Genomic DNA, 27118 nt, shown 5'->3' with positions numbered 1-27118 from the left:
AGAATCTCCATCTTGTCCCATACCTATCACTGTATTCTAAAACCCCAAATTCCAAACCCTCAAACTGTAGTGAGTGTCTCAGATGTGAGCTGGGATTAACCTGGTGTCCTGAAGTTCCAGGATAGCAGTTTAACCACTGCTAAATTATTCTAATATTTTAATTATTGCTATTTAATTTATGTATTAATATAATGTTGTTTAATATGTATTTTAATAAGATTGATTAATTATATATGTACCTTTAATTTTAAAATTATTGTCTATGAATCAGGAATGTAGCAGGAATTAAATAATAAATAAATGGAGGTGTTTTTTTCTGGAGTCTGCAGCAACAGGAGATATTTCTTGTTGCTTCCTTTACATATGAGGAGTTCAAAGTAACCTGAGGCTGATCAGTGCAGCCTTGGGGTTATTTCCCACTCTGTTTTCAGGTAGTTCTTCTTCCTCCCTGATAAACAGGGACATTTGGGAAGAGATAAGTGGGGAAGACTCACTCAGGGCTTGGAAATCTGCATATTCCCAGACATTCCATGATTCTGTGATCTTAGTTCAGGATTTTTTGTACCCACAGAGTAACCCAGCTTGGCCTGGGTCACTGGACTTGGTCCAGTTTAGCATTTCCTTTATTCACATTTTGGATTTGTTTGTCAGATTTGGCTTCAGCAGCGGCCACCCTTTAAAAAATAATCTCTTCCATTGTGGTAAGGAGTTCATTGGAAGGCCATGAACAAAGTTAATGTGAATAAATTCTCTCCCTGCCATTGTCCAACCAATCCCATCCCCTTCAGGTGGAGAACAAAGCTGAGAGTGAAACTGAGGAAGGAGAGAAGGTCCCAGAAGGGGAGAATGAGAGGAACATGGAGAAGGAGCCAGAGGGGGAAGGGGCTGCAGAGCCCAAGACAGGTAAGAGCTGCTCCAGCTGCCCCCCAGAGTGCTGGGGACAGCCCCCAGACCCAGCTGGGAATGTTCCCCTGGCACCTCGAGCTGTTCCCTGTTCAGCAGAGCAGATTCCACTTGAACCTCCCTGCAGAGCTCAGGCAAATCCCAAATCCCTCCCTCCCTGAGCTCCCCAGCCCTGGGGATGGGGGAAGGAATGGCAGCACCAAAGTGCCTGTGGCTCATAGGAATGGGGGCTTGCCCATATTCCACAACATTTGATCGTTTTGGATGCAAAGAAGTGGAATTGCTGGAGGTATTTAAGGCTGGAGAGGGTTTGGAGCAGCCTGGGACAGTGGGAGGTGTCCCTGTCCATGGCTGGGGTGGCACTGGATGGGCTGTGAGGTCCTCTCCAACCCAGACCATTCTGGGATTCTGTGCTCACTTCCTCCCCTTGGAAGTTCCTATTTCAGCTCAGTTTCCCTGGGAAGTGATGCCAAGCCTGGATTTTGACAGGCTGAGGAATAACAGCATCTCCATAAACCTTCTTGTTTTTGACATTTTCCCTGTGCCTCATAAAATCATGGGATGGTTTGGGTTGGAGGGGACCGTAGGGATCACCCAGTGCCACCCCTGCCATGGCAGGGACACCTCCCACTGTCCCAGGCTGCTCCAAACCCTGTCCAGCCTGGCCTTGGGCATTCCAGGGATGGGAATGGATGTATTGCTGTTTTCCTGCAACTTAGCTTCAGGTTTTTAGCATGGGTAGAATAAGGAACGTTTGGATTTGATGGAGCTGGTTTGGAAGAGGTGAGGGGGAGCTGATGGCAGGTGCATTTAGAGTTGCCCCATTTGTTGGATCAGATCCTCTCCAGCTGGGGTTCCCCTGCCAGCATTTGCATGGGGAGCAGTGCTGGAATTGAGCATGAGTTAATTATTGCCTAGTTAGCACGGTGCCCTCCCATCCTGGGAATGTGTGTAAGGGGCTGGGCTGGCACTGTCTTGCAGAGGAAAAGGAGGCAGAGGAGAACAAGGAGAACGTGGATGGCAGCAAGGACAAAGAGGCTGAGGCTGGGAAAAAGAAGGTGGAGCACGAGATCTCAGAAGGAAACGTGGCCACAGCTGCAGCTGCTGCCTTGGCCTCTGCTGCCACCAAGGCCAAGGTTGGTGCCCTCCCAGTGTTGGGGTTTTTTTTTTTTCTTTTCTAGGGTTGGGATTAGATGTGTGAGATGGTATTTTTTGTTTGGATTTCGATGTTTATTAGTTTTTATCTATATTACAGTTTCATAAAGCGTGGTTTTTACAGCACTTCAAGCTAAAAAATTAAAAATGGAGTTCTGTTTCTTTTTCTACAAGGCCTTTTAAAGGTAAACTGTTCAATTATGAAATGCTACTTAAATTCTTTTTACTTTTAACTCAATAACCAACCACCTGCAGCCCACAATGCAGAATTTTTTACCTAATTACTCAATATCACCCAAAGCCATAAAGAGGAAGCCTTTGCCTTAACACCTCTCCTCTATTTTGCTTTATATATATTACTATATTCTAAAACCTTAAACTCTACGTTTTCCACCATGTGACATTACACACTTCTATTCAAACTACACACCCATAAATCCCAGTTCTGTCATTCAATTTTGGAAGCTTCTCCATGTCCTCAGGTTAAATGCAGTGTTCTCCTGGGGAAGTCTCAAATTCCCAGTGACCAGGGCTCCAACATCCCAACATCCTGGGCTTGGCTTCCAGGGCCAGCAGAGCAGGGAGTGCAGTTCACCCTCTGATCCCTGACACCTCACAGGAGCTGCCTTGATTTCTCCTGCCTGAGATAATGAGACAGTTGTAGTTATATTATATTAGTGAGATAATGAACAGTTATTATTATATTATATCCTTAGTTATGTTATTATACATTTATATTATACTATTATGTTATACTATTATATTTATTTTATTTATTATATTATATTATATTAGTGAGATAATGAACAATTATAATTAAGCAACTCCTTGGGTGATTATGAACTGGATGAACATCCCTAAGGAATAGCCCCAAAAAGTGTGTGTGACTTCTTGGCAAGGCTTTTGTCTGCCTGTGGTGCTGAGGGGCACAGACCTTCACTGGGCTCTTGTGGCAAAGCCCTGGGCTCTGTGTGAAGCAGACACAGAGGGATGTTCAGTGCTGGCACTGCAGCTTGCACTGATACCTTCATGCTTTGGTGTTTTGTTTGGAGTTCTGTTCAAAGCATGTTGGTGTCTCCCCTTAAACTCCTGTTTGTGTGTGGTCTCTAATGAGCTCTGTTGAATCAGCTTTTCTTCACCCTGTAATTACTAATTGCACGTTGTCTTGCCTTTCCTTCTTGCAGGAGCCACACTGCTTTCATTGCTTTTAGGGTATCTTTTTCAAATCTGTTTTCTCTTTGCAATTTTCTCTGGATTCAAGTTTTAATTTGGGTTTGTTTTTTTTTTTTATTCGGTGCCACATTCCACGTCCACCTGCTTTATAGAAAGCAAGAGCAAGGCATGGCTGGTGTTTATTCCTGATGGATTTCCATGGATAGAATGAGGTGTTGTGTGTTCTGTTACCTCTTCCACTCTGGTCTTTGACTTTAGACTTTTTCCCCAGCTGCATCCCCCAGAGTGAGGATGGTGGGTGATGTCCTATGTAGTCCCTCCTTTTGAAGCCAGGAGATGGAGGAGATTTTAGTTCTTACCTTTTCAAACCAGGCTGTAAAATCCCACATGGCAGACAACTCCTTGTCCACTAAAATCCCAAATTGCAGGCAAAGCTGAGGTTCAGTATCTTGGTGAAGTGCAGAGTCCAGAGTGGCTTTGAACCTGAAGGTGACTCTCAGTTCATCAGACTCACAGATCTCCTCAGCCAAGCTGGAAAATCCTGTATCTGTGTGAGGAGACACGAGATTTAATCTGTGTTTTATGGCAGGCCACTTGCTCCACATGAGGATGAGCTGCTGTTCCTCTCCCTCTGGAGATAAGGAGCTGGAGGGAGCAGGGACCTGCCTGATGGCACTTTTCAGTATGGCAGTAGTAATGTTCTGGAAGAGCTTCAGCTCTCCATTACAGAGAATAATGTGTTGTAATTAGGAGGTTGACACTTCAGGGTAGAATTTGGGTTCAACAGGGATTTCTCTTCCCACTCACTTAAAAAGCCAGACAATATTAGAGCTTTGGGTGGTCTGTGTCTTGTCTGAGGGAGTAATTAAACTCTTCATCATAAACTCTAGGCCTGGTCATGTGAAAAGCTGTTTTCCCTGGAATTTTACATCAGAGCAATACTGTAGTTGGAATCTGAGGGAAGACAGGAGTTAAAGACAAGTGATTGAAATGGGGATTTTGTTTGTTAGGGTTTTTTTTTTTTTCTTTTGGGATCAGTGGCTTCCAGAAGTTGAGAAGTGGTGAACATGAATGATCAGGGTGAGACTGTATTTCATACAGACCGACAATTTAAATGTGTTTTTACAGGTTCTGGTTTCTGAACAAACAGCATTAGAATTTTAAGCACCTTCTGTTCATTTTCCTCTCAATGGACACCCAATGTGAGCTGGTTTTTCCTTTCTGTGCAAAATTATCCCTGATGGATCCTGGCCTGTGCTGCTGCTGCTCTGCTCCAGCTGGGACTGAGCTGCAGAACTTCTGCTCTTGGTCCATCACTTATCCTTGCCAGGACAAGTGTTCTGCTCCCAGTTTGAGCTCCTGCCTGACCCTGACCTCATGAGCTCCCTGAATTCCTGTTTGGAGCTGGCTGGGACTGGAGAGGTCGTTCCTAGAAGCTGCTGATCCCAGTGATGGAACAGGAGAGCTGGAGAGGGACTGGGGACAAGGCATGGAGGGACAGGACACAGGGAATGGCTTCACTGCCAGAGGGCAGGGATGGGTGGGATATTGGGATGGAATTCCTGGCTGGGAGGGTGGGGAGGGGCTGGGATGGAATTCCCAGATTTGCTGTGGCTGCTCCTGGATCCCTGGCAGTGCCCAAGGCCAGGTTGGAGCAGCCTGGGACAGGGGGAGCTGTCCCTGGTGGCACTGGATGGGCTTTAGGGTCCCTCCCAGCCCAAGCCATTCATGCATTCCATGGTTTGTTTTTTTTACAGAATCATTTAAATTGCAAAAGCCCTTTAGGATCACTTGCTCATTTAGGACTCCAGGCTGGTGCAGTGCTGGGCTTATCAGGTGTTTCAAATTATCACTGAGTTAGTGTTCCTGATTTTCCTCAGCTGCAGCTGTAAGGATTTGTGCTTTGCCCACAGAAAGCCCTGGGTAATGCCAGGCTGAGGAACAGCCTCTTTGAGTCTCTCTAGGAAAAACTTCAGGGGTCATTTCCTTTCCAAGGTGTATTTTGAGACCTGTCCTTTCCCTAATCATATGCTTTGATTGGATGTTCATCCCATTTCATTATTAAAATTGTACATGTGAAACAGAGTGAGGTGTTTGGTAGAAGACTCACCAGGTGAGTATCACCAGGTGATTTCTTCACTCTGAATTTTCATACCAACAAGTTTATTTTACTGAAGTGTTGTTTGACATGAAATTTCCTGTTCTGTCAGCTTTGTTTCATTATTTTGTGTGCAGCACTTGGGTCACTTTTGGAACAGCTGCTGGAATTTCACAGGGATGTGGTGTTGGACAAGCAGGGGGGGGTCCCTCTGCTTCTCTCAGAGCTGATTTAAAATTCACTTTAGAGAGTCAGGAGTGCATTTACCCACATTTATAGGGCTTCACTGCTGGTGGCTCAGGGAGGTGAACATTGTCAAATGGCACAGTATCACATGGGTTTGAGAAATTCTGGTTATATTCAGGGTTCCAGGGAGGTTTTTAATGCTGCTTTCCTCCCAGTTCTGAGCCAGTTTGGGGCCCAGCTCCCCCAGTAGGGGTCTGTTTGCAGCTGGAGCTGGATGAGCTCCAGCTTTTCCTTCTTTCCTTCTTCCCCTCAGCCCTCACATTTCCCTCCTGCCCCCCAGCCCTTGGATGTGTCAGGAGGGCTGGGACAGGGTGGACATTGTGCCTGTGAATGTAGAGCCCCCCAGGCAGGGCATGGTGGGTGCATTCTCCTCCTGAGCAGCAGGTTTTTAACAAGAACAGGAAAGGCATCATGACCACACTTGTCACACTGTGAGGGTGTGAAACACTTCCATGGCTGGCTCATGTATCAAATATATATGTATATATATACACACAGATCTCTGGTGTTATTTATGTGTGTATATAAATATAAAGAATCAATTTGCCTTCTACTTGAGAAAAATCTGTTTTAATGAAGACACAGCAGCGCCATCTCCCTGGTTTGGGGTCATTCCAGGTCACAGCTTGCTGTGTGTGTCCTGCTGGGAGCTTTTTGGGTGACCCTCAGCTGACTCCACTGAACAGCCCCTTCTCTCTCGTTTGCATTCCCACTGGAAGTGCTCCCTGTGCTGGGAAGGCTCTGAGGCAGAGCTCTGAGAATCCTCCACACCTCTTGTAGGAAATCTGCACAATTACTTATGTGATTAAAACCTTAACATTATCGTCCAAGGGCCTCTGGTTCCCAGGATAAGATTTATAATGTAATTACCAGTTTTCTGTCCAGAAGTGGAATAGGATGGCTGAAGCTGGATGATTCCTCCCTCCACACCCCTTGTTGTGCCCAGTGTCACAGAACAACCCCTGTGTTTCATCCCCAGCACCTGGCAGCTGTGGAGGAGAGGAAGATCAAGTCCCTGGTGGCCCTTCTGGTGGAGACTCAGATGAAGAAGCTGGAGATCAAACTTCGCCACTTTGAGGAGCTGGAAACCATCATGGACCGGGAGAAAGAGGCAGTGAGTGGGAATTTGGGATGAAATCTCTCACTGCAGAGATCTGTGTGCACACAGCTGGAGAAACAGCAGCTCCTCTCCTCTCCTCTGCTTTGTGGCCTTCAGCTGGAATCCATAACTGCTTCCCACAGTGGCATTTGAGCCCTTTCCTCCTTCAGCCAGGGTTTTCCCTATTCCGTGAGCTGCACGCTGGGGGCATCCTGGGTTTGCTTCCTCCTCCTTACTCCAGGCAGGAAGGTGGGACTGAGCCATTGTGGCCTTTCCACATGGATTGTATGTGACCTGAGAGCAGCTTTTCCCTGGGAAGAGTGCAAGGGGTGACCCCTTCTTTCCCTGGGGAAGGGAACCAGCCCTGGCTGCCTTTCCCCCTGCCCCTGGTGAAGAGTGGGTTCCAAGGACACAGTTCAGGTGTTTGGGGCACTCTGAGCAGCTCTGGGGAAAGCCTGGAAGTGGGATGAGGAGGTGGGAGAGGAATGCTCAGGCGTGGCAGCCTCACTTTGTGGTGATGATGATGGATTTGCCTGGGCTGGGAAGGGAGGACTGAGGTCAAGACATGGAGAGGAGCTGTCTGGGCCTGGATTACTCAGGAATTACAAGGAGTTGTCATGTGTAGTGCCAGAGGCTTTGGGGAAGTGCTTCCTCTCCAGCTGTTTAAAGATGACTCAAAATCTCATTTTTATCAGAATGGCCAGTTTTAAATTTCCTTTTTCTGTTGTGTAGCTGCCTTGTTGTGAGTAGACAGTTACTATGCATGGGTTGAAGATTGAACCTAATTTATGTTAACTCATAATTCCAGAGATTTCCACATTTGCACAATTCCAACGTGAACTGAATGGAATTACACCCCCATTTGGCACGGATGGAATCCTATCTCAGGCTGGAAAGGGCATCACAGCATCACATCCTGCTCCTCACAGCACCTAAAACTAAACCATGTGAGCAAGAGCAGCATGCAGGCATTCCCTGAGCTCTGCCATGGCCACATCCCTGGGGAGCCTGGCCACCCTCTCCAGGGAGAACCTCTTCCCCATCCAAAGTTCCCCCTAATCACACTGATGGAGTTTGACAAGATGTGGACTTCTCTTGGAGCAGGATGTCAGCAGGAATTTCTGGATTGCTCCACATCCTGCACCCTTTCAATCTGTGCTTGATTGGCAGCTCAGGAAATGGACCCAACTCTTTTGGAAAGGTTCCCTGCAGATTCTTTCTTTGGGGGATATATTCCATTAGTGACAGGGAGGGGGGTTTTTTCTCCCTGTTGAGGCATATGACATTTCCCTTTTTAAAAATGTGCATACAGATTTTCCCCTTGGCTTCCTGGTGGTTAAATTCAGTCTTTTCACCTGTCATTGTGGATATTTAGTGGAATAATTAAAGCAGAAAAACCTCCTTGCTGCCACTGCACACTGTGCCTGTCGTTCCTGCTGGCCTGGCTTTTCCTTGCAGGGAAGGAGCAGGGATTGGGAGTGTTGACAGGAATCAGTGCTGCAGACTGGAGGGTGTTACATTTCAGGCAAAACACATTTATTTGTGTTTGATGCCAGTGCTGAGTGTGGGAAACCAGGGGCCTGTTGGTGGAGCTTTGCTGACCCACAATTTCTAATGGCACCTGAAGCTTTGCTGGTTGTGTTCAGGGAGGAATCCCTGAATCCCTGAGGTTGGAAAAGCCCTTCAAGGTCACAGAGTCCACCCTGTGCCCAGTTCCCACCTTGTCCTCAGCCCTGAGTGCCACCTCCAGGAATTCCTGGGGTGCCTCCAGGGATAGGCACTCCAAACCTCCCTGGGCAGTTCCAGCTCCTGAGCACCCTTTCCATGGGGAAATTCCTGCTGAGAGGAAGTTCTGTGCTGGAGATGAAGCTGTAGCACAGTCTGTGTGAACATGAAGTGCTTGTATTGCCCCTTCTGCTGCAGCACTTTCACAACAGCACGTGTTATAACTTAGAGTTTTGTGCCTTTTTTTCCTTTGTCCAGCTGTCTTTCTTCATCCCAAGCACAGGGATTGTGTAGAAGGGAAGTTTCCCCTGGTTTTCCTTACTCAAATATGAATTTTTGTGCACCGGCCGCTGTTTGAGCATCTTTGTAAAGACCCTTTTAAACTGTAGCAGGATGGGGTGCCACAAAGAGAGCAAAGCAAGGGCACAAAGGGTCTCAAAGGAATAAAGAAGTGTTGCCTGTGCCTTTGTTTGGGGTCATTTGCAGGAATTCCTGTCCCAGCTGTCTGCCACCTCGGGAATGTTTCCCCACATGCCCCATTTCCCCGCTGGGGTAGATTTATGGGGAGCTTCCCTCGGCGTATCAGAGTGCTGGAGCAGAAAAGAGCCAGGGCAGCGTGAATGATGCCATTGTGGTCCCTGCAGCAGGCACTCCCCCCAGCAGCAGAATGTTTCATTCATGAGCTCAGCCCATCTGGGGCTGCTCAATGCCTGCTCTGTGGAGCTCCCTCCCCATCCCTGCCTTGTCAGCAGCCAGCCTGCCAGCACCGACTACCCAGGCAGCTTTGGGAGCTTTGGAGAACTCGTGCTAGGTGAGAGTCTCCTTGGCAACCTGCTTTACAGCTGAATTATGGAGTTTACCTTAAAACACTCATTAATTATTTGTAAACGAGGCACGCAATCCCCGGCTCCGGTTGTCCACGAGTAATATTGTGGGAATGTATCAATATTCCTGAAATAAGTCAAATATCACTTCCTTCACCAGAACACTGATCCGTCCTACAAATGCCCAACGGCAGGAAATGCTTTCTGTAGCTTTTTTTGTCTTTTCATGGAATCTCAGACTGTTTTGGGTTGGGAGGATCTGGATCATTCAGTTCCACCCAGGGCAGGGGCACCTTCCCTGGACCAGGTCTCGCTCTCTACATGACTTCGTAATTAATCAGAGTAGCCTCTTTGATGTTAATTGGCATAAATGACAAGGGTTTTTTACATAAAGCCCTTAATAGTGCAAATCACTGGTGTTTGGCTGCTATGACATGCAGTTCCTGCACTCAGAGGATGGAGAAGGATCCAGCCTGTGATCCCTGAGCTCTGCAGCTCTACACACATTCTGCTTCAGGTTTACCTAGAAAATCCCCTGAGATTCCTGGTCTCCCTCATTCCAACATGCAGCAGATGGAGAGAAAAACTCCCAGTTTGTCCCAGAGCTGTGCCAGGGCTGAGTTCTCAGAGCAGAGCTCAGTGAATAACAAGCTGTGTTGCTGAGAGGTTTTGGGACAGAACGAGGTGAGTTCATGTGTTCCAGCTAGAAAAAACTCCAGAGCCTTTCCCAGAAGCTGCTGCAGACATCCACAGGACAGGAGTTTGATTTGGGATTGGTGGGGTTGGGATGAGAAGCTTCTTCCAGGTGTGATGAGGTGTGGGAACAGTGCTGGAGCTCAGAGTCACTTACCCTGCTCAGGGACAGCTTGGTTTGTCACCTGAGCACACTGTGCTCATTCACAGACACAGAGGGTGCTGGGCACAGCTGGCAGGTGCGATGTGTCCTGGGATGCAGGGCTCCATCCTTGCATGCTGAGCTGATTGGTGCTTGAAATGCATCATTCCTAACTCAGCTCTGCCTTTTGTTCTGTTTCTGGCACAGCTGGAGCAGCAGAGGCAGCAGCTGCTGACAGAGAGGCAGAACTTCCACATGGAGCAGCTCAAGTACGCCGAGCTCAGGGCTCGCCAGCAAATGGAGCAGCAGCACAGCCAGAACCCCCAGCAGCCCCACCAGCACCCCAGTGGGCCTGGCATGAACCCCCTGGGGGCACCAGCACACCCAGGCCTGCTGCCCCACCAGCAGCCCCCACCTTACCCCATGATGCACCACCAGATGCCACCTCCTCACCCACCTCAGCCAGGTAAGAGCTGGGAGCAGGGAGTTCCTGCCCTCAGTCCCTGAGGAGTGAGCCCAGAGGGGGAGGAGCTGCCAGGGGAGGCTGCCCAAGGGTGCTCTGGGTTTACTGGTTTATAGTGGTGCCACTGTCAGACACAGTTTGCTGGGAAGATGAGCTTTGCTTGTTCTGCAGCTTCATTGTGGAATTCATTCCATCCCATTCATTCCAGACGTGTGGGTGGAGTGTGGGGAGGAGGTGTCTCGTGGAGGGTGGGAACCCCAAAAATCAGGAATGAGGGAGGGCCAGGCTTCCCCCCAGCAGTGCCAGAGTGGGAGGCACTGGGCACCAACAGGAGAAATTCCTTCCAACCACAGGAAAACACTTTTTTCCCTGGGGGGCTCATCAGCCCCAGAGCAGATTGTCCAGCAGGGCTGGGAGTCCCCCACCTGGGACAGTCAAGCCCTAAAATAAAGTGAAATATTAAGCTGCCCCAAGCATTTCCAGATGTTTTTAGGTTATTTATATTTCCTTAGGCTTGTTTTATACTTGGTGATCTGAGCAGATGCTCCTTCAAAAACAATCACTCCTCAAATTCTGCAGTTCATGGCACACTAAACCATGAACAGAAGTTAAGGGGAAGGACTGGGACAAACAAGAGGCAGGAAGCTCCTTAAGGAACTTCCTTAGGCAGGAGAGCTGACTGTGAGAGGTCCCTGTCTCCTGCCTGGATGTGTTAGATGCCAGGGGAGGGTCACAGGACCCTGTTGGTCAGAGGGATCACCTGGAAGTCTCCATTCCAGTCTCTCCTGCTGGCAGGTAACTTGTCCTGCTCAGGGCTGGGTATCTCCAAAGGTGGGTACTCCTGATTCCAGAGGGTGGGGTGATCAGGTGATGATGTGAATTGGCAGCTTTTACTTGCTGAAATTTGTTGAAATGGTAATTTAAAGTCAAATAATGGTGTCTGGCATGTGGGAACAGTCAGGAAGGACCTTGACCAAAAACCTGCTCCAGAAGAAGACCTGATCAGTTATTAGCCAAAAATATTTGGGAAGATTTTTCATAGGCAGAAGTTTGGCTGTCATAATCCAAATAGAATGTGGCAACAAGGAGCTGCAGGAACTTGAGTTTTCCTCTCGAGGCAAAAAGTGTTTGTTTTGGGAAGGAGCAGAAGGGCACAGGAAAAACAGCAGGATTTGCAGGTGACCAGGAAGATGGGAAGTATCTAATCCAAGTGGATGTGCAGAGTAACCAGAGTGGGTTCTCTCAGCAGGCTGCAGGGCACTGGTGAGAGGGCAGGAGGGGAAGAGGTGTCTGGTGAGACTCGGGGAGTGCCTGGGTTTACTGTGGACAAAAATCCCTGGGATTTTGAAAGCTGGTTTGTTTTTTGTTGGAATTGGGTTGGGAGTGTGATAAAACACGGTCTAGTGTTAGATTTAACATCCTGGGCTCAGTGCTGGGCTCTGTTGTGGGGTGTGGACAGCTCAGGGCTGCTCATGTGGCCATGAAGGAATAACTTGGCAAGGGAAAAGTGGCAAATGGGAACAGAGGAAAGGAGGGAATCCTGGCACGTCCATACACAGCTCTGCCTTCCACGCTGCTGTGGAGTGGGAGTGGGACAAGATTAAAGCACTGTTGTGTTTATTCAGGGGGCACTGGTGGCTCCTGGGTGCTGCCATCCTTGGCTCACACAGCCCTGTATTACTCCAGCCCCTCGGAGCCATCCAGGCTCTTCATTCCTGGCACTCCCTCCTGGAGCAGGGACAGGGAATGGGGGCTGGTAATTAGCCAGAACATCTCTCTCTCAGGTTTGATTAAAGCTGGTCAAGAGATGGACTTTTCCAGCAGCACCTCCCCTGTGTGAGGGCAGGAATCCCAGGCTGAGGTTCAGCACCCCTGGCTCCTGTGGCAGCATCTGGAGCTGTCTCATTCCACACACCCCAGGAGCAGGATGTGCCTCCCCTCCTCTGGTAGTTCTCTGCTTTAATGCTTTTGTAAAGGGAACATTCTGAGGCCTGCTCAAAGTTTGGAGGAAGCCCCTCTGTGCCTCCAGCCACATCCCAGCTGATCTTGCCTAGAAAGCAGAGGAGGTTCATTTCTGCAGTTCTTCAGGGGAAGTTTGTCAGGAGTGCCTGGGAAGCCCACGGGTGCCAAAGCTCTTTGGCTGCACAGTAAAGTTATTCTGACTCAGGAGCATGGAGAGAAAATGGCAGCCTGGTGAACTTGAGCTTGTTGACCCCACACCTGTGAGTTCCCTCAGTGGATCTGCCCCTGAGCCTCCTGCAGCCTTGGTGGAGATCCCAAAATTTGGTGAGTGTGAGGAGGTCGTGGAGTCCTGGAATGGTTTGGGTTGGACCTTGAAAATCACCCAGTGCCATCCCCTGCCGTGGGCAGGAACACCTTCACTATCCCAGGTGGCTCCAAACCCCTTCCAGCCTGGCCTTGGGCACTGCCAGGGATGGGGAGAAGAAGCCCCAAAGCCCTGAGAGTGACCCAGGAGCACCATGGAGCAGCTGGGCTGGCAGTGCCTGCACAGCTCCTGCTCAGCTGGCCAGGTTTCACTGCACACCTTGCCTTGGTGCTTGCTCCCTGCTGGTTTCAGACAGGTTCTGACCTCAGAGTGCCCCCTGGGCTCAGCAGACCGTGAACAGAACACGGCAGCCCCGGAGTGACTGCTGAGAGCTGGAGGGGTGGTGGGAGCAAAGGGAGGAAAGATCTGAGATGGCGTTTGGAGAGGGAAGAGAGCAGGAGAAATTCCTGCTCACAGCTTGTCTGGGCTCAGGGGCAGAGGCAGCAAAGTCAGGCTCTTCACTAAAAGCTAAAAGTGAAGCTTTTCCCAGAAATGTGTTTTTTTAGCTCAGATGTCAGTCTGGACGTGGTCATGGAGAACACCTCCAGCCAAGGGTCGCCCCTTCTCCTTGGCATGGCCAAGTCTGCCTCTGCTGGACCATAGAGTTCATTTTCCCTCAGCTTATTTTGTTCTCCCCTTTGCCCTGGAATGAAAACTTTTAAAATAGGAAAACAAAGTTGGATTCCCGTTTCAGTGTGAAAAGCTGCACCTTGTCATTGTAATGGGAAATAAAATTCCCAATTTCCTCCCATGGTACCACTTTTGGTACTTCATTGATTTCTCTTCAAGCTCTGGGCTGCTGATCAGTGGGATACCCAGGGTGTGGAATAGTGGAAACTTCTGGAAATTCTTGGGGGAAAAGAGATAGCTGGGATTGGTAGCTGTCATTATTAACTCTTCCTTCAGGTGAGATTTTGAGCTGGTAAATAATTTCTGACCTAAAGCAGAAATGGGAATGAGAAGGGCAGGATACACTTCCCACCAGAGCTGGATGAGCAACTGTAATAACCTTTTCCCTGATATATTTTACCTAATTTTCTGTCAGTGGTTGAAGTACTCAAAAAACAAAAAAACAAAAAAAAAAAAAAAAAAAAAAAAAAAAAAAAAAAAAAAAAAAAAAAAAAGAATACATATATGTACTTTGTCAGGAATTTTGGGCTTGGGGTTTTTCAGCTGCTGAGCATTTCATTATTTGTGGAGTTTAAATTAAGCTGCTGGGTGCTATTTGCTTCCTTATGGAGGCACTAGTGATGATTCCAGGGGACTTTTTGGGTGCAGAAGAGGATTTTGAGTTAACTTCCTTTAGGTAAATATTCCCTAACAGCTGCCAGTGCTTCCTGTTTCTCCATCAGATATGCAGAGCTTGCTGGGGAGATGCAGGGAGCAGGGGGTTGAGAGGAAATAGAAGTCAGGGGGTGGTGGATGGGGTTGGAGCTGATCTGAGAGATTCCCAGTGCGTCCCGGAGAGATTCCCAGTGTAGCTGAGGGAAATTCCCAGTGTGTCCCACGTGCTTCCCGGGAGGCAGGGAATGGTGATCCCGGCTCTGGAGGTGTCTGGCCCAGCGCAGGGAGGGACAGGAATGCTGGATGCAGGAATGCTGGATGCAGGAATGCTGGATGCCAGTGAAGTGGAAACTGTGCCGCTCCTTCCCCGAGACACGAGACACGAGGCTAAATGAGTTATTGTGGTTAATTATTCACACTGCTTGGCTGGGAGGGAGGAGGGAAGGATGGAGTTGCTGCTGGAATATCCCTGGAATGAGATGAGCTTTAGGGTCCCTTCCATGCCAAACCGTTCCAGGATTCCCAGAGCCTGTGAGAGCCATTCCCAGTGGGAAGGAGCACACCTTGGAATACCTGGAGCTGTTCTCTGCCTCTTCCCTGTCAGGGCTGGGAAAGAACTGCTGCAGCAGCAGGAGAGCAGGGTGCCAGCCCAGCCCCACTTCCAAAATCCTGCCCAGCCAAGGCCACTCCTGCACGGAGCCCTGGCTGTGCCCGCAGCTTTTCCCTGCTCAGGCTGGGCAGGGAGAGCTGCTGGAGGATTTGGATCAGCTCCAAGCCTCGTGCATCAAAACAAAACCCCTCTGGCTGCTTATCAGCCCGGTGCTCCTCAAGTGCTGATTTAATAGAGGGAGAGATTTTTAATGGAGATTAATACCTTGGAGAGCCTCTGAAGGCAATTCCTGCCCCGTTTTCCCAGACTGTGAAGCTGCACTGGCAGCAGGGGAAGGTGAACCTGCCCAGCCCCTCCCTGCCAGGGGTTTCCAGTCAGTTCAATCTCCTTGTGTTGAACCTTTGGGCTGGATCTCTTCCCACAGCTGCTGTTCCTAAGCTCTCCCCCCTATGTAGGTCACACTTCCACATTTTCTGCTTGAGCCGCTGTCTTGGAGCGCTTTCTGTTGGGAAAAAAAAAAAAATCTCTGTAGAAGCAGGGCTTTGGTTTTGCCATGGTGGGATTTCCCTAGGTTAATCCCACTCAGGATGGGTGCAGTGCTTGGATCCTCTGAGCTTGGGTGCCTTGGAGCTGGGATGGGATGGGCTTGTTCCTCTGCCAGTTCCCTGAGCTAATTTTGAGATAAAAATGTTGCATCCCATGTCAGGAAGGGAAAAAATGGGCAGCCAAACCCCCCCACAGAGGAGCTCCTCACCTGATGGACAATTTCAGCAAACCTGCAGCACTGCTTGGATTTAAACCTCCAAGGTTTAACAGGGAAAAAAGCTTAGGATGCTCCATGGTCCAGGAGGAAGGGAGCTTCCCAGTGAGCACTGCTGGGAGATTTGGGGTTGATTTGGGTTGGGAGAGACCTTCAAGATCAGCCAGTGCCAGCCCTGCCATGTCTGGGACGCCTCCCACTGTCCCAGGCTGCTCCAAGCCCTGTCCAGCCTGGCCTGGGACACTGCCAGGGATGGGACACACTTCACATTTTTGAAGAAAAGACATTTTATAAAGTAGATTTAGTTTCTGTTTAGTGGTGATTTTAGCTCAGTTGGTGTTGATTTGTATATAAAACATCCTTGAATCTTCACGTCCCTGCAGGTTTGACAGCCTTTCCTGAAGGAATTTCTGCCCAGTGCTGGAGTTTCACATGAAGCCACTCAGTGTGTAGTAAAGTCTCATTCAGCTTCAGATGTTTCAGAAGAGGGGTTTTAATATTAATCACTTCGTTAGTGAGAGAGAATCTCGTAGGCCTGTGGTGTTCAGGGATGGCCAAATTCTTGAGGCTCCTGTCAGGTGGCAGCTCCCAGGCTGGGAATTGCTCAGTTCTCACCTTTTCTGGGCCTCTCAAACACAGCTGTATTGTTCCAGTTTTTATATTTTTATTCCCTGATCAAGCTGAATTTTGCCAGTGAATGACTCTCCTCGTAGCTGTGAATATCTCCCCCTTCTGCTACACAGCCTCTGAGTCTTTGGGAGGTTGGAAATGGATGATGTTTCCCAATATCCCATTCCTCTGGCAATGAGAAGCCATTCCCTGGCTCCTGTCCCAAGTCCCTTTCCAAGTCTCCTGGAGCCCCTTTTACTCTTGGATCTTTCCCCCCTTGCCTGGGGTTGGGGGAAGGAGCCATTTCCATCCCTGTCTCATTAAAATACTGTCCCTCCATGGAAGTGTGTTGAAGGAAATGGAACTGGATTATTCCAAACCATTCCTCAAGTGAGGTTTTAGAGCATCAACTCCAAGCTGGAGGTGCCCAGGGCTGGGAGTTGTAGCTGGAACAGGGAGGTCTCCCATGGAGCTGGTCTGTGAGGAAGAGCCTTGGAATCCTCCCTCACAGCAAAACAGGGAATCATAGCAGGAATTCCTATTCAGTTTTCACTGTGTGATTTCCATTCTCCCACTGAATTTATCCATGAGGCTCCATGGCTGCCCATTTTCACCAAGGGCTCTTCCTCTGCTGCCTCGTTATTCCCTTTGCTTCCCAGCACTCGGATCCCCTTTGTGGTGTGGTTTCAGTGCCAGTGCTGGGTTTGACTGTGTTGTCTCCCGCTTTTCCCCTGTGAAGAGGTTCCAGGTGCCCCCTGGCCCCTCCTGGAGGTGTGCCGGGGGATGAAAAGGCAATTCCTGGCAGCGTGGAGCGCACACAGAGCAAAGCTCTGCACCGCTGGCAGCGCAGCCCCACGGCCTGTCCCTCCCCAGGGCTCACGCTGGTGTCTCTCCCTCCTCTGCAGGTCAGATGCCAGGGCCTGGCTCCATGATGCCAGGGCAGCCCATGCCAGGCCGGATGATGTCTGCCCCTCCCGGGATGGCTCCGATGTCCGGGAATCTCCTGGGGCCGCGCGTGCCGCTGGCAGCTCCCAACGGGATGTGTAAGTGCAGCTCCCTGGGACGCTCCTGCGGCTCCTCTCTGCTGCAAATCCCCTGGTCCCTGCAGGAACGGCAGGGCCTGTGCACACTGCCAGCCCCAGAGTGCTGCCAGGCACGTGCTGGAAGCTTTAAGTGCTCCTCAGCCCTCTGGGCATCCCAACACATCCCATTGTCCTTTATTTTATTTATAACGTCCCTTCTTTTATTTATAATGATACAGAGGCTTGGTGGTGATGATCAAAAGCCTCTCCTGACTTAGAGTGAATTCCTGACTCTCCTCTATCTCCTAAACAGTGGAGATCAGAGTAGCATCCAGTTCAGTAATTCCTTGCTGAAGACTTGGCACCCTGAAGTGGAGCAAGGAGGTCCTGGTTAGGAAGAGGGGGGGAGATGAAACCAAGAAAGGAACATTCCCATTATAAAATCTGCACCTCTAAAAATGAAGTTGATTTACGGCAGCCAAAAAAGCAGCTGGATCAGGAGCCATGGTGTGGGAGTTGCTTGAATGAGTGTGAGAGTGTGGCCAAGCCCAGAAGGCAGAAGACAAGCTGGCACAGGGAGGAATGGCTGAGGAATTCTCCATCAGGAATTCCTCAGTAAATTTGCCATTATTAATTGCAGCCTGGCCCAGCTGCTGCTCAGGAATCTTCACCCCCAAAATGCTCGGTGTGACTCTCGAGCAGGCATTGTCATCACTTGCAGTACCTCTCCCAAAAAATAATTGAGAAAAGCCCTTTTGGTTTTGGCTTCAGCAGCAGGAGCTGCTGTGAGCTCTGACTCACGGGCGTCCCCAGCCCCAGTGGGAGAGCTCTGCCTGTGCTGTTTCTGTTTGGGCATCGCTCCTGTTCCTCTGCTTCCCCCAGCTTTACTTAGTTTTCCACCCTTTCTTCTGAGCCTTTACCACTGGGAATGTCTTGTGTCAGGTTGTATTCCTGTTTGCTCTTTTCCCTTCTCTTACTTTCTACTTTTTTCCTCCCCTACTAAACAAGTCAGTCATGTTCCATTAACATCTCTTCTCTGGGCACGAGGCTGGCCCTTTGTACCCCTCCTTTCTTGCCTCCTGCTTGCTGCATCCCTGGATTCCTCTGCTTTAACCTACATCCATCCTTCAGAGAGAGCAGCCTCTGTTTCTATCAAACCTTTTGTTCCATCTGTTTCAAACAGAAAAGAGCTGTAATTTGGGCTGGAGTTGGGAGGTGAGAGGTGCTAATTGCAGCTCTGGAAGTTGCTTGGCATGTATTGCCAGCTGCTGAGCTGCATCTTGCCTGTAAAAATACGGGAATTTTTTCCTCTTCCGCGGAGTCCCTGCAACGCTGGGTGGTGGAAAAGCAGAAAAAAGGTGCAGCAGAGCTTCGGGAGCTGCCGTGGTGCCGCTGCTGGGTCCCGGCTGCAGGGACTCCCCTCGGGCAGACGCTCAGGCACGGGCCTTGTGTCCCTTCTCCGTGTCCCGTGTCCCTCACTGTCCCCTTGTGTCCCTGCAGATCCCGGCCCGGCGCAGCCCCCGCCTGCAGAAGGAGTGACCCCACCCCCAGCCGGAGCCCCGCCGGCCTCAGCCGCTCCCTAAGCAGCCAAGGAAGGAGGAAGGAACTTCCACAGCAGCGTAGTGGTGACCAAAAGAGGATTCCTCAGTTCCCTTCTGTCCCCTGGGGAGGTGTCCCCCTCCTCTCCCAGCCCTGTGGTGTCACACACGTTGGCACGGCGCTGTTCCTGCTCCCCACGGGCATTCCCTTGGCAGAGCTGCACTGGGGATGCCAGGAGTGCCTCCGTGTTGCTGCTGGGATGTCCTTTACCCCTTGGCCGCTTGCCTTGCAGAGCTCCATGCTGGTTTCCTCCCTCTTGGTGCTTTGAGCTTGGCCTTCTCCCGGGAAGGGTGAAATAATCCAGGTTTAAGGCAGGAGCTGAGCTTTAGGATGTTCCGGGGTCTCTGGGCAGAGCAAAGCACCGAGAGGAGAGGCCAAACCACAGCTTGGGGCAGAGCAGGAGGCACAGGGCGTGCAGAGCTGGAGGCACAGGGCTGGCAGCCCTGGTCATTCCTGGGGGCTGCAGCCAGAGCTGCCTCTAACTTATTACAGGAAATATTGATCCATGGGGGTGAAGCTGGGAGTGACTCGACCCAATAAAACCACTCAATGGTAGGAGTTTTCTTGCTCCAGTTTCTACCTTTCCTTTGCCTTTGGAGGTGGTAGTTGGACCTTCCCTGAGTAGCTTGGTGCAGTAGCCAACTGAGGAATAACCCCCTGTTTTTAGTCCCTCTTTTTGGAGCGTATCCTTTGTACTTTTTAAAATTAAGAAAACAAACAAAAAAAAATTAAAAAGTAAAGTAGGTAGCGAAGAAGTGCTAGAATTTGGGATTGGGCTGGGATGGCTGGGATAGGAATGCCAGAACTACCTCTGGATGGCAGTGACCACGGTTGGGACAGCTCCTGTCACCCCCAGTGCAGCTGCAGGGCTGGGCAAGGGAACAGCTGCAGCAGGCACAGCTGGCAGCACTCCAGAGCTGCTGCTGCACACCTCCAGCCTGCCAAAACTTGGGGAAAAGTCCTGCAAAAATTCCTTTTCTGCCCGTGGTTCAGGTTCTCTGCCCTCATCCTGACCCAGGAGCGTTTGGGGTTCCTCTGCCGAGGGTCTGGACGCTGCTCCTTGATTTCAGGGGTGCCTTTTGTCCAGCTGGGAGTTGAGGTTGGGCTGGAGAGAGACTCCCAAAAACTCTGGAACCTCCAGAACCACTTCCACCATTTAAAAATTAAGGATTTGCCAGGTCTTCCAGCACGACTCCACGGTGCCACGCAGAGAGCGGCCGGGGCCTTCCCATTCCCCTTCCCAAGGCTTCCTTCCCCTCCAGGGTCTTTGGGGTGAGCGTGGGGTTTCTGGTGCAGCCCTTAGTCCAGTTTAGAGAACCTCAGGTTGTTTTTAGTGTGAGTGATCCCAGGATCCAGGTGGAGACTATTTTTTATTGTCCTAGTGCTGATCCTGCCGAGGACCTGGATCCTGGGCTCCGTTTTGTTTCTGTATAAATAATCCCAGTGCCCACTTTTTCACCTGATCTCTGTATAGGGCCGGTTTGATTCCTGCAGCAGCCACCCAATTTTGTGAAATAAAAGCAAAGAAAAGCGGTTTTTGTACAAAGCCTGTGGAGTTTGTGAAGTCTGATTTGCCTCTGTGTGCAGGAAAAGCTGGGAATTGTTGCTGTGATCCGGGGCTGTTTTGGGGCTGAATGTGAACTCCAGAGAAGCAAACACAAAACCTGAGCTTGGGACAGACATTAAACTGAAACCAGAATCCAGTCTGGATTATATTCCAGCCATTCCCTCTGCTTTGCCCAATGAGAGCCTTTGCCTCAGAAGTGGCACCTCTCCCTGGGCACCCCATAGTGCCCACAGTCCTTAATTCCCTAGGAGGGAAAAAACCCTGGGATAGAGCTGAGTCCCCAGGTCCAGGACATACCATGAAAGCCACATTCCCAACTGGGAACTCCTCCTGGGCTGGGGTCTCCTGAACATCCTCTGTGGAGCTGCTCCTGCATGGGGCAGGGAGAAAAGGGAAGGAAAGGGAAGGAGCTCTTGGATCTTTGCATTCCAGCAAGGCTGGTCCCTTGGAATGATGAGCTCCTCACATGCAGCACGGCCAGCAATGGTCATTTCTCCTCCTGTCAGCCTGAAGATCATTTTCCTGAGGGATGCACAGAAAGGTAAATCAAATGTCAGTTTTGGAAGTTTTCTGTTTACAGACTTTAAATTTTAAATCTTTGTGGTTGCAGCAGCTCCTGACCAGGGCTGGGCAGAGCTGGAGTGAGGGGAGAAGAATGGATGGGCTTTGGGATCCCAGTTTTGGGAATGCTGGTGGGTGAGGGAGTGACCAGAGACCTCCCAGTGCCCTGGGCTGCTCCCCAGCCTGGGCAGCAGGAAAGGGGGAATTCTGCCCCTGTGTCCCCTCAGGTGAGACCCCACCTGCAGAACTGCCATGGATCCAACAGCACAAGGACCTGGAGCTGCTGGAGAGATCCAGAGGAGCCCCCAGAGCTGCTCCAGGGCTGCAGCCCCTCTGCTCTGGAGCCAGGCTGGGAGAGCTGGGAATGTTCATCTGGAGAGGAGAAGGCTCCAGGGAGAGCTCAGAGCCCCTGGCAGGGCCTGAAGGGGCTCCAGGAGAGCTGGAGAGGGACTGGGGACAAGGGATGGAGGCACAGGACACAGGGAATGGCTTCACTGCCAGAGGGCAGGGATGGATGGGGTATTGGGAAGGAATTCCTGGCTGGGCTGGAATTCTCAGAGCAGCTGTGGCTACCCCTGGATCCCTGGAGTGCCCAAGGCCAGGTTGGACACTGGGGCTGGAGCAGCCTGGGACAGTGGGAGGTGTCCCTGCCAGGGCAGGGTGGCACTTGAGGGACTTTGAGGTCCCTCCAATCCAGCCCAAACCCTTCATGGGTTCTGATGCTGCTGTGGGTGCTGGGATCCCCACAGCTGGGCTGGAGCAGGGAGCAAGGTTAGGGAGTGAATTTTTTGCTGTTCTCAGTTTCCTGGTCCGGGTGCAGCTGGATGGAAGGTGGGCTTGGGACCCGGCTCTGACCTGGCCGGGTCTGCTGCAAAACCGCTCTTGGGGTCACTTCAATCCATCGTGTCCTTAGGATAGATAAAGGGAAGTGCTCAGGGTGAGTCTTCCTGCCTGCTCCAGAAAATTCCCTGTGACTCCTGCCTGTACAGCTGGGAGGGGTTTGCATCTTCATCCGAGTAATCGGATCCTGCTGGAGATGGGAGAGGTGACCCGGAGGACTTTTCCTCAGCACGGAGCAGGAACAGGAGCAGGCGCTGGCACAGCCTCTGTCCATCCCAAAAACACCCCAAACCTCCCGTGTCCTGCCTCGAACACCAGCTCCACCCCGGCTGCCTGAAAGCTGCATTTTGATGCTTTTCTGGCCTGTTTAAAGCCCAAAATGCACCTTGAGGCTCGTGGAGGGATTGAGGTGTCTGAGTTTGTGTTGTCCCCTCGCTGCTGTTCCAGCCCTGTGCCTTTCTCATGGCATGTGGGAGGCTGGGAGCTCCTTTTCTCACTGCAGGTTTTACAGGATGGAGTACCGGGCTGACCCCGGTGCCCATACCCCGGATAATCCCCCCAAAATCCCGGGAGGAAGAGACGGTGCCCCAGAGGAGGCTGCCAGGCAACTCTGGGTGAGGTGCCAGAGCTGTCCCAGAGTTGTGCCAGGGCTGTGCCAGGGCTGTGCCAGGGCTGTACCAGGGCTGTACCAGAGTTGTGCCAGGGCTGTGCCAGGGCTGTGCCAGAGTTGTGCCAGGGCTGTGCCAGGGCTGTGCCAGAGTTGTGCCAGAGTTGTGCCAGAGCTGTGCCAGAGTTGTGCCAGAGTTGTACCAGGGCTGTACCAGAGCTGTGCCAGAGTTGTACCAGGGCTGTACCAGGGCTGTGCCAGAGCTGTGCCAGAGCTGTGCCAGGGCTGTGCCAGGGCTGTACCAGAGCTGTGCCAGAGTTGTGCCAGAGTTGTACCAGAGCTGTGCCAGAGTTGTGCCAGGGCTGTACCAGAGCTGTACCAGAGCTGTGCCAGAGTTGTGCCAGAGTTGTGCCAGGGCTGTGCCAGGGCTGTGCCAGGGCTGTACCAGGGCTGTACCAGGGCTGTGCCAGGGCTGTACCAGAGCTGTGCCAGAGTTGTGCCAGGGCTGTGCCAGGGCTGTACCAGAGCTGTGCCAGAATTGTGCCAGAGTTGTACCAGGGCTGTGCCAGGGCTGTGCCAGAGCTGTACCAGGGCTGTGCCAGGGCTGTACCAGGGCTGTGCCAAAGCTGTGCCAGGGCTGTACCAGGGCTGTGCCAGGGCTGTGCCAGGCCCACCCCTGCCCGGCTCTCCAGGGACACTGGCCCCCTCTGTCTGCAGCAGTTCCCTCCTGCCTGCCTGTGCTGGGAGTTTCCCCTTTCACAGAAACCCCAGGATGCTGCTGGGGTCACAGCACAGGGACCCTTCCAGCAGCCCTGGGGATCTCACCTCGAGGCTGCAATGGGAAACTGAGAGCTGGTTATTCGGATTTCTTCCCCCCACCACCCCCCCCAAATCTCTCATTTTCTGTCTGTTTAAGTTGCAGTGTGATAAAAACAACCTGGTGTCCATCAAAGCCAGCAGCCTTCCAGGTGTGCTTCCAGAATTCCAGCCCTGGCATGGAGCTGGTGGTCCCCATGTGCCAGGACCAAGGTTGCTCACTCAGCTGGGTGTCACTGACCCTACAAAGATCTGGAGCCACTTCCAGGGTCAGGGTCAGCACAGCAGGACCTGAGGGACATCTCCTCCCTGAGCTCTGTTCCAGGTGCTGCTGGGGGTCCTTCAGATCCCCCAGGATCCATCCCAATGGAATCCTCTTGTTCCTTTTCAGTGCCAGGAGCGGGATGTTGTGGTCCCACTGGCCTGAGTCTGGGTGCTGCCCTCAGAGGATGCTCCAGGTGGATCTCAGTGCCCTGCAGGTCTGGTTCTCTCTGCTGCTCCAGTTTTGGGTTCCCTCCTGCAGAGATGGTTAAACTGCTGTGGGAGGGACAAGGTTCATCTTCGGCACTCCAGGCTTAGCTCTGCCCTTCCTAAGCCTTCTTCCTTCATTTCCGGGGGGGAAGCTGTGTCTTCACTCCTCGTCCTGTGAAAGAGCCGCCTTGACTCACCCACGTTCCCGGCAGAAATGAAAGCAAAGCCTTGGAGGGGAAAAGCTTTTCTGAAGGGCCTTTAGTGCCCTCTTGGCAAAATCACAAGAACTAAACCAGCTTCTCCAGGCAGGAGGGTGGAAAGTGTGGGAGCAGTGCTGGAGCTCAGAGTCACTTACCCTGCTCAGGGACAGCTTGGTTTGTCACCTGAGCACACTGTGCTCATTCACAGACACAGAGGGTGCTGGGCACAGCTGGCAGGTGGGATGTGTCCTGGGATGCAGAGCTCCATCCCTGGGGATGCAGAGCTCCATCCTTAGGGATGCAGGGCTCCATCCTTGGGATGCAGAGCTCCATCCCTAGGGATGCAGAGCTCCATCCTTGGGGATGCACCTCCCCATTAGCTCCTGTCCCCAAAGCTCAGTGTCACTTTAGTCAGGGTTCTCCTTCCTCTTTGCAGCTCAGAGCTGTGACAGGTGATTATTAAACCTTTCCCACCTTTTCTCGCTGCATCCCCAGGGGAATGTGGCTCAGGAGTGGCCGGGAGAGCAGGAGCCAGGGGCTCTACCCCTGCCCGGGCCCGCTCTGCCCCTGCAGACCCAAATGCACCGGCCCATGTGCAGCTCGGGAAAGGTTGTTTTGGGAAGATCCCGTCTCCAGCCCCACAGGACCCGCAGAGATTGTGAACCTGTGTGGTTTTGTGCCTCCAGCATCCTTCCCCAAACTGCTCCTGCAATCCCAAACACGGCTCCTGCTTCGAGGACTTTGAATGCCGGTGATTTTTGGATCAGCCGGGTGTCTTGTGCCTGATCCGGGAGGGGGAATGTGTTCCCTGCACAAAGGGGTTGGATGTTGCGGGCTGAGCACGGGGGAGGCTGGAGGTCGATGCGGCGGCGGCTCCTCCAGGGATCGGTGTCGCATCGGGATTCGTCACCTCGGAGCCAGCCCGGGTGGTGCCAGCCCCAATCAAGGACAAAGCTGTCCCTAAAACCCCGCCTGGCTGAGCTGGGCTCAGGCCCAGCATCCAGGATGTTGAGAGGCAGGGAAGGGTTCACGTGTCCCAGGGGAGCAGGAAACACCAACCTCAGTCCTGGCTCTTTGTTTCAATTCTTCATTTTCTTCGCACTTTTCCAATATTTGTTAAAGACAGAAGTGTGACGAGAAGGTGATTTGAGCCGCTCCAGGCTGGGGGGGAGGGAAAGGCAGCCCAGGGAGAGGCGATGGCAGGGACAGAATCTGGGGGGAAGTGCTGGTCCTGCCCCTGCCATCGGCCCCTTATCCCAAGGGCATGGACACCCTGGGGATTGTCACTGGACGCAGGAATGAGGCAATTCCTGGTGCTCAGCTGGGAAGGAGGTGATCCAAGCCCAGCTTGTGCCTCTCCCAGGTCATCATCTGTCTGTCCGTCCATCCCCATGGGACCCTGGAGCACGATCCAGGCACCTGCAGCCAGCGGTGCCACGGGAGAAGGAGAAGGAGGAGGAGGAGGATGCTGGGGTGGGGCTGCCCGTGAAGCAGGACTGGGGGGCAAAGCCCTTCCCTTGGGTTTTTGGGGATCCCGAGGTAGGGCAGGGTCCACTGCCAATGCTGAACTGGGCAGGGAAGGGGTTTGGGATGAGATCCCTCCCCAGGTCATGGCACGGGTGGACAGGGCTCACAGAGCTCTGGAAAAGCCCCAGATGGTGGCTGCGATTCTCAGCCTTTTTAATCATCCTTAAAATTCTGAGTGTCTCCCCCAGGAAAACCCAGACTTGGCAACAGCAGTTGAGGGAGTCGGTGCTGGATTTCTCCTTTGAGACCGAAGAGCCATCGCTGTCCACCTGTCTGTCTGTCTGTCCATGCTGTCTGTCTGTCTGTCCTGCCATCCCTCATCCATCCCTCTGCTGCTGACAAATCCCAATCCAGGGCAGGTTTGTAGGAATGTGAAGGGATCTGGCTCTGCCCCCATGCTGGGCTCAGCTGCTCCTGCATTTGGGCACAGTGCTGGAATGGGTGCCTTAAGGCTCAGCCCCACTTTGACCTGGGCTGTAGGAACAGGGAGGCTCTGGAATTCTCCCAGCTGGATGTTCCTGCCTCCGCACAGAGGTGAGGGCTCCTCCCATGCCAGGGAATGTCCTGGCCCTGTCCCTGGCAGGGCAGGGAGGCTGACACCCCCTTGTTCCCAGCACAAGGTCTCTCCTCAGGGGTTCTGAATCCTGGGGTGACACTGGAGCCCCTGGGATGTCAATACCCTGAGGGGACACCAGTGAGGGTGGGAGGGGGATCCCCCAGGACAGGGAACATCCCTGGCTGAGGTGTCCCAGGGCTGTCCTGGGACAATGGGCACACAACCCACCAGAGAGGAGGAGCTGTTGCTCCAGGACACCAGGGCTGTCCCAGAGCTGGCAGAGCCCCCAGCCCTCGAGGTGTCCAAGATGTGACCCTGGGTGGCTCCAGGCCTGGTCCCCGGGGTCCCTGGGGAACCGGGGGTCCCTGCCGGCCCCACCAGCTTCCTGCCCCAGGAGTTCCTGTGGGTGCTGGAAGCTTCCGTGGGCTGCTGCCATGCCCAGGCTCCATCCCATCCCCATCCCCAATCCCGGATCCCACCCTCCTTCTCTCGGCCTCCTGCTGCCAGCCAGGGACCCCTCAGCCCGTGGGACCCCCATGCCCCTTCCCACCCCTTTTCCCAGCTGTCACAGCCATGTCCCCCCCTCCATCCCGGCGGCCCCTCGGCTGGTCCCCTTGGAAACGCATCCAGGGGCGGAAGCCTGGGGAATACTAAGCAGGTGCAGCCCCTTCAATCCCCCTTTGAGAGGGACAGAGCGGGGCTTGTTCCCAGCACGGAGCCCGGCCAGGAGCCGCGGCTGCTGGGGGGAGAGGGGATCCCCACTCCCGGCGTCCCCCCAGCCCAGCCCCCGGCACACACGGGGAGGACACGAGGAGGTCACGGCCGAGTTGATGTGGGGGAGCTGAAATGGGGTCCCCAGGGAGCTCCTGGCACTGCCCCGAGCGTCCTGCACTGGGGTGTGGGGTACGGGATGTCTGATGTGGGGCACCCGACGTGGGGTGCAGGATTTGGGACAGGGGATGTGAGATCTGGGATGTGAGATCTGGGATGCAGGATTTGGGATATGGGATGTGAGATCTGGGATGTGGGATTTGGGATGTGGGATGCAGGATTTGGGATATGGGATGCGAGATCTCAGATGTGGGATGCAGGATTTGGGATCTGGGATGTGAGATCTGGAATGTGGGATGCAGGATTTGGGATTTGGGATGTACAATGAATGCAGGATGCCTGATGCAGGATGTGGAATGCCCGATGTGGGATGCAGGATGTGGAGCAGCCATGCCGGGCACATTCCTATGC

The 27118-nt window shown here is 52.2% G+C and overlaps 1 protein-coding gene across 1 annotated transcript in view; it reads left to right on the top strand.

The window, feature by feature from the left end:
- The window catches only part of SMARCC1 (SWI/SNF related, matrix associated, actin dependent regulator of chromatin subfamily c member 1), a 66776-nt gene extending 46517 nt beyond the window's left edge, over window positions 1-20259 (top strand). The window contains exons 23-28 of the mRNA XM_062505507.1: window positions 789-903; window positions 1885-2039; window positions 6555-6689; window positions 10266-10524; window positions 17016-17153; window positions 18633-20259. Of these exons, the coding sequence (XP_062361491.1) occupies window positions 789-903; window positions 1885-2039; window positions 6555-6689; window positions 10266-10524; window positions 17016-17153; window positions 18633-18715 (885 nt within the window). The 3' untranslated portion in view covers window positions 18716-20259. The remainder of the gene's footprint in view (window positions 1-788; window positions 904-1884; window positions 2040-6554; window positions 6690-10265; window positions 10525-17015; window positions 17154-18632) is intronic.
- The last annotated feature ends 6859 nt before the right edge of the window (window positions 20260-27118 follow it).

Source organism: Cinclus cinclus, chromosome 1 (assembly GCF_963662255.1).
Source record: "Cinclus cinclus chromosome 1, bCinCin1.1, whole genome shotgun sequence".
NCBI classification, from domain to species: Eukaryota; Metazoa; Chordata; class Aves; order Passeriformes; family Cinclidae; genus Cinclus; species Cinclus cinclus.
This window is presented reverse-complemented; position numbering and strand designations above follow the sequence as displayed.